Source organism: Rhinolophus hipposideros, assembly GCF_964194185.1.
Source record: "Rhinolophus hipposideros genome assembly, chromosome: 3".
NCBI classification, from domain to species: domain Eukaryota; kingdom Metazoa; phylum Chordata; class Mammalia; order Chiroptera; family Rhinolophidae; genus Rhinolophus; species Rhinolophus hipposideros.
The window spans coordinates 101,878,459-101,892,741 of NC_138049.1; the positions used below are offsets into that span (position 1 = coordinate 101,878,459).

Genomic DNA, 14,283 nt, shown 5'->3' on the forward strand with positions numbered 1-14,283 from the left:
CTCTCCCTGAAATGGACGCCCTGCCTCCCACCCTTTACCTCTCCCCCCCCCCCCCCGACTCTCCTGGAAGAAGACACCCCCAGGGGACCTGATGCCCCAGAGTGAGCTCGCCCTGGGAATAGAGGAAGGACAGGGCTTTCCTCTTTAACCCTGGAGAAGCTGTGCCTGAAAACACCAGCTGGAGATTCTCATAGAGACCAGTCTCCTGGTTGTTTATTAACCACAGTGGGGAACAGCCTTGGAAACCCCTGATCATCAGGAAGCTAATGTGTAAAACCGTGATCTGTCCCACTTGGTGCAGAAATGTGTGTAAACAGCCCTGCAACAGACTCTCAAAGCTCCTGAGTCTCACTTTCCCAGACAGTACACCTGTGACTCCGGATGTTTCTACTGTAAAATGATCTTCCTTCCACAGCCCTGAGTTTGTCTGTTGAGTCCCGGCCTCCTCAATACAAAGAAGCAGTGGAAGCAGTTTGTTACCGTGTATTTCAAGGAGGAGCCCGGACAACCTCAAAACTGCAAGTGTTCAACGCAGTTAAATGCCCTTCACCAGGGCTCCTGTGTTGCCTGTTTTTATGAATTAATTATTCACATCTCAGTAGTGTGCATATTTTATTGGGACACGTTATTATTTTTAAACTGATTAGCTTAAGTAGGAGATTAGGCAGCTCCACAGAACATCCTGCTAGGCCCTAGATAATTTACAAAAGATCTATAAAACAGCGTATTTCAACCTGAGAGTTCCACTGCTTTAGGATTCTTCACCTCTGCCCCTTTCCCTCCCCCTGCTTCAACAGCCCTTCTCTGTCTCTCTCACCCCTCAGGCCCTCTTCCCCCCTTAGTCCCCACCACCCTCTCACTCCTGATTGTGGCACTAGCGCCACCTGCCAGCCAAGGACTGTTCTCCCCACAGGGATCGGCAATCCTGCTAACGTCAGTGAGGCTGTGTCATTTCTTCACTAAAAACACTCCAATGGCTCCAAATCACTCTCGGAAGCTTCTAGAATGTGAGGCACATGAGCACAGGGGCTTTGGGCTGTTTAGGTCAACCTTGTATCCCAAGCATATGAAGCCATTCCTGACAGATAGTGGGCATTAAATTATTTGTTGAATGAATGAATGATTGTATTAAAATTTATATCACGTAAAATCACAACCTGAAAAACACAAAAAATGAAAATATTTTATTACAAACTAGTGGGCATATCAGTTCACAAATTCAGTCCAGTGGAAAAAATGCTGTGTGCTTATTTGTTGCACTCTTGAGCCTGTGTATTAGTTTTCTATTGCTGCGTAACAAATTACCTCAACTTAGTGGCTCAAAAGAACACCCACTTATTTGCTCACAGTTCTTCAGTCAGAAATGCAGCCCCAGTGTGGATGGGTTTTCTGCTCAAGGTGTCACAAAGGTGTGAGCTCATCCTGAGCTCAGGATCTTCCTCCCAGCTTACAGAGAGCTGTTAGCAGAATTCAGTTTTTTCCAGTTGTAGGTCTAAGGTCCCTGTTTCGTTGACAAGTGTCAGCGAGGGGGGAGTGCTGCCCCAACCCCTAGTGTCTACCAGCAGTCTTTGCCATGTGGCCCTCCATTTTCAAAGCTCCCAGTAGAGAAAGTGCCTCACACTGAATCCCTCTCACTTGGAATGTTTGCTCAGGAGAAACCCATCAGTCTGCACCTGATCAGGACATTCCTCATGGACAGTCCCCGTGTCTTAAGGTCAGCTGATTTGAGACCTTAGTGACATCTGTAGAATCCCTTCCCAGCACCTATATTAATGTTTGACTACATAACTGGGAGAAGGTGAATAACCAGGGTTGTTATTAGGGACCATCATAGAATCAGCCTAGTAGGGCCTGTTCTTCCCTTTGTGTTTATTTGGGTCATAGTTGGAAATGAAGTTCAAGTAAATAGATTGCTGTGAGTAGTAATAAAATGCAAACCAAAGGCATGTTAATATAATTAATTTAGAGCAAATAAAAATGCAATAATACATTCTCTCTTTGGACACTATACTAGTCATGTATGGCAGCATAACAATTACCCAAAAGTGAGCCGCTCAAAACAACAATATGCACTTTCTTCTAGTTTCTCAGTGTCAGGAATGCAGGAGAGGTTTCCCCGATGCTTCTGGCTCAGGGCCTCTCAAGGTTGCAGTCAAGTTGTCAGGCAGGGCTGCGTCATCTGAAGGCTTGACTGGGGCTGGAGGACGCGCCTGACACACGGCTCACTCATGGGGCTGTTGGAAGGGGCCTCATTTCCTTCCTGGATGGTCCCAGGTGGACTCAGTTCCTAGCCGTGGGGACTTTTCCATAAGGTGGCTAATAACTTATGTAGCTTCTTCCCTAAGAGCAAGTGATAGGAGAGAGAGACCAACCAAGACTGAAGCTGCAGATTTATGTCCTAGACTCAGAATCACACACCATTACACCAGCCTGATGGGAAGTGAGTCATTATGTCCAGCCCACACTCGAGAAGGAAATACTCCACCTCTGGAAGGGAGGAGTGTCAAAGAATTTACATACATATAAAATTACAATTAAAATCCTGAATATTGTTTCAGGATTTTATAAAGCATAATCCTTCTTTTAGTTGATCATTTTCTTTAATGCCTTAAATTTCAGTCTTACAATGTAACCATTAAAAGTTTCAGACAGAGAAAGAAGATACCACAGTATTTGTAAGTTTTATTGCAGACGCCCTTTAATAACAATGTTTCCTACAATAAGTTGCCACAAAGTTGAGAACATGTAGTAGCTGATCACACGGTTTAAAGACTGAGCGCCGTAACAAGGCCTTTACAATAACTAGCTTTGCTTTTTTTAGAATTTTCAAATTTGTTGCATTAAGAATGTCAGAAGTGGGTTTCTAGGCTGCCCTCTTTTGGAAGCTGGAGATCCGCTGCGGGAGGAGGGAGGAGTGAGAAGGAAAATAGCCGGAGCCGAAGGGCACCAGCGGCGGTGAGCATGCTTGCAGCAGGGCGCGCAAGTCTCAGTGGCGGCCGGCGGCGGGAGGCTCCCGTGGCAGCCGGGGACAGCCAGGAGCAAAGACGGAGAGGAGAAGGGGGTTAGAAAAAGGTACTGTGCCTGTGTGCCTTGAGGGCGGGGGTGACTAAAAAAAAAAATAAACGCTGTTGAGCTGCGCTGGGTTGCTGGAGGCCACTGCAAGGGAAGGGGCTGTGCGTGGGGGCGCAGCCGGAGTGGGCGCCGAGCATCCTCGAGTCTTATCCAGAGGCCTTTGTGGATTCCTAGTGAACCTCCCACGCCCGGACCCCCTTCGCTTCCCCCGCCCCGTTGCCCTTCAATATTCGGAGCCAGACCCTGATTCCCCCACTCAGTTATCCCAGCCCTAGATCTGGACTGTTTTTCTTTGTTTTAATATAGCTCAAGGAAAAAAAAACTGTCTTGAGAAAGCTAGGGTGGGGAATACAAAGGGCTTGCAGGGTGGAAAACAACAAAAGCCTATTTTTATAAATGTTTCATGTTTTCACCCCTGGATGCTCCAAGATGCCGTAATTGTGACGCCGGGGTATGTGTGCCATAAATCATTTAGTGGCTAATAAACATTCTGCCTGTTTGCCCTGGGGAAAAAGAGTGTCAGAAGTATTGGCTACAATGCCAATTTTGTTACTGAACATCATCTTCAAAAATATTTGCCTAATGAAATTGCTTTTCGAAATGTTAGAAAACTGTGAATCTCATGCCTCAGTCTATACACCTTGGTGTCCTGACAACAACTGTGTTGTGATGCAGTGGGCAGCGATGGTAAACGCCAATCTAGGGACAAAGTGTTCCAAAGCGGGCTGTCCAGTGGGCATCCTAGAATAAATGTCACGTCTTTCACTGTGTTTTTGAATGAGATTTAATAGAAGTGATTTGGACACCAATGTGATTCTAAAATGCACTGTTGATAAGTGACGCTGGTCGCTGACTTTTTTTGTTTTGTTTTGTTTTAAATTTTTATTCTGGAATATTGGGGAACAGTGTTTCTCCAGGGCCCATCAGCTCCAAGTCGTTGTCCTTCAATCTAGTTGTGGGGGGCACAGCTCAGCTCCAAGTCCAGTCGTTGTTTTCTGTCTTAGTTGCAGGGGGCGCAGCCCACCATCCCATGGTGGAGAGCTCATGCTCTAACCGAATGAGCCATCCGGCCACCCCTGAAGTTTTCTCAAAGCAGCTGTTGTATCTTCCATTCACACTCTATATTCTATTCATGGTTTCCCCTTTATAGCGTTTTCTAGTTTAACGTACATTGATCAACATGCATTTCCATTCTGTAAAAGTACTTAATTCAGTTGTATGTGAAGTTAAATACAACACACCTAGTCCTTCACAGATAGAATCACCTTGCAGGTCACACAGAACACTGTATCCCAGAAAATGTATAGAGACACCAGTGATCACATGACCCATCTATAGCCAAAGCTGTTTCCTGTGACACCCCCGCCCTCTCTCTGACATGGCTCATAACAATTGGCTGTGGCTTTGTTCCAAGGTAGGTAGTTCTTTCTAAGAATCATTGCAATAAACTTTGGTATTTCTTTTTCAGTTTCCTTTAAAAAATGAACCAGGAATGGTTCACAAGTCACAGTTTGAGAAATGTCAGTTTAGGAATTATGATGAAGTATTTACCTGGGCCCACAGCACTCGTGTCAGAAACGGAACCTATGAAGAAGCCACCGTGGCCGAGTCCCCAATCCTGTCCTTCAGATGTAACCTCATTCTTGAGTCTTGTGTTTACTTTTCCCTTGAGATTCTCTGAAGGTTTTACAATAAGTATATATATCCCCAAACCAAATATTATTTACTTTTGCCCGTTTTTGAACTTCCTGTCCAGTGAACTCGTACTGCATGGACCCTTCTGAGACTCAGCATTACGTAGGGAGTTATCTCCATGTGTGAGGATGTCCTTCATTTGTTTTCACTGCTGAAGTCTTACATTTCATGATGACACCACACTTTCTCTATTTCCCTGTTGAAGCATAAGTGCTTATCCCAGTTGCTGTAAACATGAGTGTGCTTGTCTCCTGGGCACAAGGCAAGGAATTCCCTGGAGAGGACGGTCAGGAGGGGTGGCTGGGTACAGGGGTGTGAGCTTTAAGCACAGTAGGTAAGATGATGTGCATTTGATTTCTGAAATGTTTCTGCCAATTTAAACTTTCACTAGGAGTGTGTAAGACTTCATGTTGCTGATGTGTCTGTTCTGAAAATAAACAAAACTCAACTTAAGTGGAGGAATTAAGAGTTGGAAATCAGTTCCTTGGTTGCAGAATCACCCAGACATTTTCTTTTCTGACTTATTAATTACTTCCTTTACTTTTATTCCATATATTTTTCATTATACTTACCAGAGACACAATTCAAAACACTGGTTATAAGGATCTTCAATGAACACAGTGGAACTTGAACAAATAGATAGCAAGCATTAAAAAAGACAGCAACCATAACAAAGAACCAGTCAAAAATGGAGAATACGATAACTGAAATGAAGAATGTGCCCGCAGACTAGATGAGGCAGAGGATCAAATCAGTGATTTGGAAGACAAGGTAGCTGAAAATGCCCATCGGAACAGCGAAAGGAAAAAAGAATAAATAATAATGAGGACAGTATAAGAGACCTCTGGGACAACATCAAGCACCCAACATTTTCATCAGAGAGGGACAAGAAGAAGAGAGGAAACAAGGGATTGAGAGCCTATTTGAAGAAATAATGACTAAAAACTTTCCTAACCTGGCAAAGGAAATAGACACCCAAGCCCAGGAAGTGCAGAGAGTCCAAACAAGATGAACCCAAACAGGCCCACACCAAACACATTATAATTAAAATAGCAAAGGTTAAAGACAGAGAGAATCCTAAAGCAGCAAGAGAAAGGCACCTACTGGTAGTAACTTATAAGGGAGATCCCATAACAGTTTCTGTTGATTTCTCAACAGAAACTTTGCAGGCCAAAAAGGATTGGCAGGAAATATTCAAAGTGATGAAAAGCATGAATCTACAATCAAGACTACACAGCAAAGTTATTATTTAAAATTGAAGGACAGATAAAAAGATTTCCAGACAAGAAAAGTCTTAAAAATTTCACCATCACCAGACCAGCATTACAAAGAATGTTAGAGGGACTTTTCTGACACGCACACACACACAAATCACAAGTATGAATAATTAAATGACAATAACTACACACCTATCAATAATTCCTTTCAATGGAAATGGATTAAATGCTCCAATCAAAAACATATGGTGGCTGAATGGGTAAAAAACCAAAATCCTTACATATGCTGGTTACAAGAGACTCAATTCAGATTGAAACACACACACAGACTGAAAGTAAAGGGATGGAAAAAGTTATTTCATGTAAGAAAAAATTAAAAAGCTGGGGTAGCAATAGTTATACCAGACAAAATAGTTATACCAGACTTTAAAACAAGAGACAAAGAAGAACCCAGCAGTGCCATTTGTGGTTATTTATCTGAAGAAACCCAAACGCTACTTCAAGGGGACCTCGCATCCGTATGTTCCTTGAAACATTGTTTCCAATGGCCAAGGTGTGGAGGCGCCTGGGTGTCCATCACTGGAGGAATGGACTGTGAGTAGGTCAGACATAAGTACAAAGGAATATGGCTTGGCCAGGGATGGGAATGGGTTCTCGCCATCTTGGTGGCATGAATGGATCTGGAGAATATTGTGCACACTGGAGTATGTCAGACAGAGAAAGACAGATGCAATGTGATTTCAATTATATGTGGAATCTAAAAAACAAAATAAACAAAACAAACACATTCATAGATACAAAGAACATTTTGATGATTGCAAGATAGGAGGGTTGTTGAGGGGGTAGGTGAAAAATGCAAAGGGCTGTTGGGAGCGGCTGACAGACTACCGACAGGCCACCAGCTGCGTCACCCGGAGAGAGCACAAGGCTCATAACACCAGCATGGGCCAGGGAGCTGTGTCCTACACAACTACACTGAGAAACAAAGGCGTGAGCGGGAGTGTGTGTGGGGGGGGAAGGCTGAAGAAGGGAGGAGAAAAAAATGGAGAGGGATTAAGAAGTACAAATTGGTTGTTACAAAGTAGTCATGGGGATATAAAGTATAGCATAAAGAATATAGTTAATGTAATGACTATGTATGATGTCACATGGGTACTAGATTTATCGGGGTGATGGATGGGACGGGGATTGAGGAATAGGATGAAAAACATGAAGGGATTAAGAAGTACAAATTGGTAGTTAAAAAATAATCATGGGAATGTAAAGTAAAACATAGGGAATATAGTCAATAATATGGTAATAACTATATATAGTGCCACGTGGGTACTAGACTCGTCAAGGGGATCACTTCTTAAATTATAAATGTCTAACCACCGTGCTTAAAATATAAAATAATTTCACCATGCATGAAATTAATATAAAATAATTGTGAATATTGTCATGCAGGGTGTCATGCGGGGTCTCTGGTTTCACTCCCCACGTAAGAATGCAGGACATGGTGAGGCCAAAAAGGAACACCCATGGAGCCATAGATAGGGAAGTCACACCACTATATTCTCGCTGGCGGCTGGGTTGGAGACACAGGAAACAGGAGCCACACTATCCGTAACCTGCCGTCCACTTCTCTCTGCCAACCAACCTCACTTGCTAGCTGCCATCCGTCGTGCTAACTGCAATCCGCTCTTGCTAGCTCAGCCATCATCTTGCTATCCCCCCATTTGCTGCTAGTGTAGCCACGGCAGTTATATTAGTGGCCAATGGCTCACTGGTTACAGCTGACGGCCAACTAGCCACAGCTGCTGGCCATCCAATCACAGTTGATGGCCATTTACTACCTGAGTGAGCATCTTTCCACGTGAGGGCAAGAGCCTGGAAATTGCACTCCTGGCTCTGTCCCCACACTCGACCCCTATAGGATCTCGCCTCACAATCTACGTGACAAGTGTCTTCCGTGAGGGGCCCTGTGCGAGGAGCCTAGAGGTGAATGCAATATCCTGGACACAGCCAGGCCCTCTGGACACAGCCAGGGTTTCTCAGGGCACCACCAGTCCTTCTGGGCACAGCCAGACTTCCTGGACTCAGCCAGGGCTCTCAGGGCACTGGAATTAGCCAGACTTCCTCACACATTCTCTACGGCGGCTGGTCGAGACACAAAAGCAAACATCCGCCAGTTCTACTATATGGTGGTATGTTCCCAAACGACAGTCAAGCGGTCCATCAAACCAGGCATTGAAGGCAATTCCCCATAGTCCACAGTCATTCTCCAGGGCTGTGCGTTAGCCTCACAATGTGTGCCCTCTCCGCAGGGCGAGGGCTCCAAGTCCTCCCCAACCTGGGGTGAGGGCGTCAGCAAGCACCTCCCAGCCCACAGGGCTGCAAGGACCTTCGCTTTCTCAGGCCTATGCTGGTTGGGGAACCGTCCATCTCTTCCCACCCCTCCACGGGGGTCCAGCTGTCCGGCAGCTGCTCCTCCTGGTCTTCCTGAGACTGAGTGTGTTCCTAGGCACAAACTGCTCCACTGCCCTTCGGAGTTTCAGCCAACACTGTACCCTGATCACTGCGCCATGTGTCATGCAGAGTGTCATACGGGGTCTCAGCTCCTGCTCCCCACATAAGAACGCAGGACATGGTGAGGCCAAAAGGGAACACCCACAGAGCCAGATAGGGGAGTCATACAACTATAGTCTCGCTGGTGGCATCCGCCTCTCTGCAATCCGCTCTTGCTAACCCCCATTTGCTGCTAGCATAGCCACGGCAGTTATATTAGTGGCCAGTGGCTCACTGGTTACAGCTGACGGCCAACTAGCCACAGCTAATGGCCATCCAATCACAGTTGAGGGCCATTTACTACCTGAGGCAGCACCTTTCCACATGAGGCCGAGAGCCTGGAAACCATTCCTGGCTCTGTCCCCACAAATATCAACTGTAATTGAAAATATTAAAAAGGGGGGAAGGTAAAGAAGAATAAAAGTATCAAATTTCCAGGTATAGAACAAATAAGTCCTGGGGTTGTAATGTACGTCATAGGGAATATAGGCAATAACAGGGTGATAGCGTGGGATGGTGTCATGTGTTTGCTGGACTTGTCACAGTGGTCACTTCGTTAGGTATATAAATGCTGAACAACTATGCTGCGCACCTGAGACTGATATAATGTATGTGAGCTATATTTTTTGATAAAAATCATAAAAAATAAGTAAATTTAAAAAATAAAGCCGAATGATTTCAGGCGTCAGCCACATGTACAGAAACATTCACAGCAACACCTAGACCAGTGTTTGATCAAATAACTGGGTGCTGCAGCCCAGACAAGTTGACACGTAAGACAAGTCAGCAAAGATAAGGTACGAAAATGAAGTCACTATTCAGAGAGGGAGACATTCAAAAGGAGAAAACAATAAAAATTTTAATTTCTCCATAAACTCTAAGGGAACAGTTTCGCTGCTCTGTGTTTGGCAATATGTGGGGGTAAAAGAAATAGAAACCAAAGTTTATATCCTTAAAATTTTCATAAGGGACAATATCACTTCTTAGGTGGCCCTGTGTCCACCCCGTTATGTCCATCAGGAGGAGCATGAAGTCCGGTGGCTTCACTTTTAGAAATGTTAACATTGATTAGGGGTTCGGGGGTGACCACCTACTATCCAACCACTATAAAGTTCCCCCATCAATTTTTATCTAATTGTCAGAGTATCCATTGATGATCATTGTCTATAGTCATTATTTCATTAGGGCTACAAAGGACAATGTTTCTATCATTCCTTCTGAATTAATTAGTTGGAATTCTGTTAGAAAGAAAAGTGTTTTCCCATCAATAGTTTGGGTCCCCTCAAATAAATTTCTGCAAAGGAATAGGATAATGATTTGAATATATTTATTTATAAAAACAAGTTTGTGCCAAACATGATCAAACATTTATTTTTCTAAATCAAGTATAAAACACATGTCATTAGTGAACATTTTAATGAATTTTCACAAAACTAAGATACCCCTGTTACAGCTACACAGGTCAAGAAATAGAACAGAAGGCCAGACCCTCTCACACACCCACAATCATTGACTCTATGGACCTGAGAAATTAAACAGAAGTGTCAGGAATGCATCTAATTTCCTGTGTGTCATGATTTTTAAGTGGTTCAAGTGCTATAAAAATGTCGTTGCTGGGTATTATTCACCTGGTATTTCAGACAAGTATTTGATGGCAGCAGCCCAGAGAAGGACCCCACTGCAAACCTTATGGAGAGGGGGAGGCGGAGGGCCCTCGGCAACCCCAGGAAAGTCAAATTCCTGACAGACAGAGTGAGCACAGCTGGTCTCCCCCAGGGCGGGGGTCAGAGGAAAGTCCTCTTCTGAGGTTCCTACAGAGCAGAGACCAGTGGGAGGCGGTTCTGTGTCATGAAGACCATGTTCCAGACTGAGTGAGAGGAGATGTGCTGTTTCCCAGATGCAGAGAAGCCGCTGACCATGGAGCCCTTCCTGGCACTGCGCCTGTCAATCAGGGTCGTGACGCTAAGGTAAATATTAACTCAGAATGATACCTGAACTCCGGCTGTGCGCTCCTCAGTGTGAGGGAGCCTGGGTATACATGTGTCATGATACTCTAGGTCAAATGAATTTTAAACCAACACACCACCGAATTGTCTCTATTTTACACAGGTTCCTGTATTAGTTTTACTGTTACTTAGCAAATGTTAGTGACCGCTGGTTAACTCAGCCTCTTGGCACTGGCTACAGGACCCCAGGTTGTATGAGCCCAAACTACATGAGTGTCAGGTTCTGGGGGCAAAGGAACGGCACACACTTAACCTTGTAGGACCCACCCAAAGCCCATCCACAGGGCCAGGCAGCATGTCACCAAGATGAGTATGTGAACAGGCTCTAGGAGTCCAGGGGCCCCAATGCCAACGTCAGATGCCCGGAGGCTCCCATCTAGGGTCAAACATCTTGAATGTGGTGGCTACCTCAATTTCTCCTGTTAGAATTTCTCACGTATTCTTGGGGTTAGATGACAGTGAATGAAGGAGCGAGTTAGCAAGCAGGGACATGCCACTCATGCCAGGTGCCAGGGAGAGCAGGCCAGGCCTTACAGTCCCGGAGACAACAAGCCGCAACTTGACCTTGGAGAATTTACCTCGTACACGACAGGAAGTTCAGCACCGGACCTCCCACCACATGCACACACCGCCCTCCACAGTATCCGCTCAAAGGAGCTCAGCTCAGCGCTCTGACTGGGCCTCCTCCTGCCGGGAGGAGCCTCGTCTTCCTCACCTGCCTGTCACGCAGGAGGCGGCTGCATCTGGGTAGCGGGGCCAGGGGGCATCTCGATGAAAGGGTTAGAGTCTCAGGTAGGGTGGGTGCTAAAACATTCAGCACCAGCTCCACTCCCCAATTCTCTCCAAACAAGAGCATTAAAATGGAACATGGAGTGTCCTTACTACATGATTCAATTTCTATAAGGTTTAGAGACAGGCAAAACTAACTGAGATGTCACAAGTCAATAGTTACCCCTGCTAGGGAAGGGGGGGAGGGGACTAGACGGGAACACAGGGGACTCTGCAATGTTCCATGTCTTGATACGGGTGCTGGTTTTTTAGGGGAAATTTATCCAGCTGTGCACGTATATGTACTTTAAAAAATATACAAGGGGTGGCCGGTTGGCTCAGCTGGTTAGAGTGTGAGCTCTCAACAACAAGGCTGCCGGTTCAATTCCCACATGGGATGGTGGGCTGCGCCCCTGCAACTACAGATTGAAAACGGCGACTGGACTTGGAGCTGAGCTGCGCCCTCCACAACTAGATTGAAGGACAACGACTTGGAGCTGATGGGCCCTGCAGAAGCACAATGTTCCCCAATTAAAAAAAAAAAAAAACTAAAAAAAAATGTACGAGGAAGTTGTACTTCAATGTAAAGTTTACATTTCAAAAGAAATGTCTTCTTAAGACAACAATGAAAACCCACCATTACTGTGGAAGTTTGGCCAGTTTCACCTTTGCCCTCTAATGCCTTTTGTCTGAAAATTTGAGTGTTAACTATCACAAACTAAAAACTTACTGCATGGCTTTCGCTGCCTCCTTCAGGACTCTGCTCAAACTCCTCTTCTCAGTGTTACCCTGATTCATTGCCCCGTTTAAAACCTGCTCCTGTTCCCACTCTTGCCAAAGGGGCGCACCTCTGATCTTTCCTGCTTCATTTTTCTCCACGGCACTGATCACCCTCCTACAAATACCTGTTTTTCTATCTATCATTTGTTTCTGGTAATCAGAATTTAACCTGTAGGAAAGGGATTCGTTCTTACACATAATTTACACACAATTGACTATACGTAAAAGCCATTTGGCTTTGAAACGTGTATCTCTGTGTAAAAACACCCCAGTGGAGAAAGAGAACACTTCCGTCTCCCCAAAAAGCTTCCCCAGGCCTCTTCCCAGTCGTCTCCATCAGAGCAAACAACTGTTCTGATTTCTATTCACATCGATTATTTCTGAACTCAATTTAAATGGGATCATCCAACGTGAACTTTTTTGTCATTTGGCTTCTTTTGTTCAACAGAATGGTTTTTAAAGTGGTTTCTCCCATGTTGCTGCCAAATCAGTACTTTGTCCTTTCTTATGGCTGAGTACTATTCCAGTGTAGGAATATCCATTTTTCTGTTAACAGATATTTGGGTTGTTTACAATTGTTGTCTATAGGAATAAAGCTGCTATGAAAATCCTGATACTCTTTGGAGGACTATTACCTTTCATTTTCCTTGAATAACTAGAAGGAAAAGGCAGAGATTTTTGTCACTGTGTTTATGGTGGCAACGTCAATGCCTAGAGCAGTGCCCAGCTCAGCATCGGGCTCAGTAAATACTCGCTGATGACCGGGTGGCACTCCATCTCCATCCCTTTGGAGAGAGAACTTGTGGCCAACTCAGCGCAGTATCAGAACACTGTAATTCACTGCCCTCCAGTGGCCAAGCCCAGCAAAGCCGAATTCCTAGATATCTTGCCAAGTTATCATCTAGACGCGTGGAATGTGTATTTTGGACACCAAAACTGAAGACACTGGGAATATAAACATATTTAACATAGTCTCTGGCCTCAGAGAATCACACAGTCTGGTGGCAGACGGCGGAAGGAAACACAAGTGCTACAGAAGAAATGCACAGGGTCATGGTAAGAGTACGACTGTGGTCGGGGGGCAGGGAGGAAGCCCCGGCTTAGGGCAGCCTTAAAGGACGCACAAGGATTAGCCTGGGGATAAAGAGAGGGAGCAGGATGAGGCTTTCGATGAAAAACGTCCATTCTGGATCACGGAGTGCCAGGGTTGAGGAGGGCAGAGATCACACAAGCCAGAGAACGTGGACATTTGAACCTGTAGGTGATGAGAAGCTATTGAAGGGTGTAAGCAGAGGCGCAGAGGGCAAGTCTGTGTTTAAATGATGTGAAGATGGGTTAGAAGGGGACAGAACCAGAGATGGGAACACACACCTGCCATTTCAGCAACCCAGGCCTGACCTACTGAAGGGTGTAAGCAGAGGCGCAGAGGGCAAGTCTGTGTTTAAATGGTGTGAAGATGGGTTAGAAGGGGACAGAACCAGAGATGGGAACACACACCTGCCATTTCAGCAACCCAGGCCTGACCTACTGAAGGGTGTAAGCAGAGGCGCAGAGGGCAAGTCTGTGTTTAAATGGTGTGAAGATGGGTTAGAAGGGGACAGAACCAGAGATGGGAACACACACCGGCCATTTCAGCAACCCAGCCCTGACCTAGGACAGTCGTAGGATGAATGGAGAGGGAAGCAAATTCAAGGAACGTTCAGGACATAAAACCATCAGAGCTTTGTACCTGATTGGGGATGGAAGCGTGAGACAAAGGACTCATTCTTGGCATTTCCGACTTAGGTGACAGGAAATGCTGCAGAGAGAAAAGGGTGGCTGTGCGTGGGGAGGAGTCAGTCAAACACTGCGTCTCAGGAGCCCGAGGGTGGCAAGGATGCCAGCTGTCCACACAGTACTGTGGCCCTTCCTCCCTGCTGGTAGGACCCTGAGGGGACTGACCACTTGGGATACAGACTATGTTTTCCAGCCTCACTTGCAGATAGTTATGACCGTAGGACTGAGTTCAGACAAAAGAGAAGCAAACCCAAGCATCATGCACTTCAGAGCGGTCCTTAAACGGAAGGAGCATGCCTTTCTCCCTGTCCTCCTTCCTACTGGCTGGAACACAGACGTGATGGCAGACCACACAGCTCTTGTGGATGGTGAGAGGGAAACCACACACTGAGAATGGCCGAGTAACAGGAGGAAGAAGTCTG

The 14,283-nt window shown here is 45.6% G+C and overlaps 1 protein-coding gene across 1 annotated transcript in view; it reads right to left on the reverse strand.

Annotated features, from left to right (window-relative positions):
• Positions 1 to 2,681: 2,681 nt before the first annotated feature.
• LOC308496054 (TBC1 domain family member 22B-like) overlaps positions 2,682 to 14,283 on the reverse strand; it is a 51,003-nt gene continuing 39,401 nt past the window's right edge. Inside the window, exon 8 of the mRNA XM_081044657.1 lies at positions 2,682 to 5,194. Coding sequence (XP_080900783.1) covers positions 5,173 to 5,194 — 22 coding nt within the window. The 3' untranslated portion in view covers positions 2,682 to 5,172. The remainder of the gene's footprint in view (positions 5,195 to 14,283) is intronic.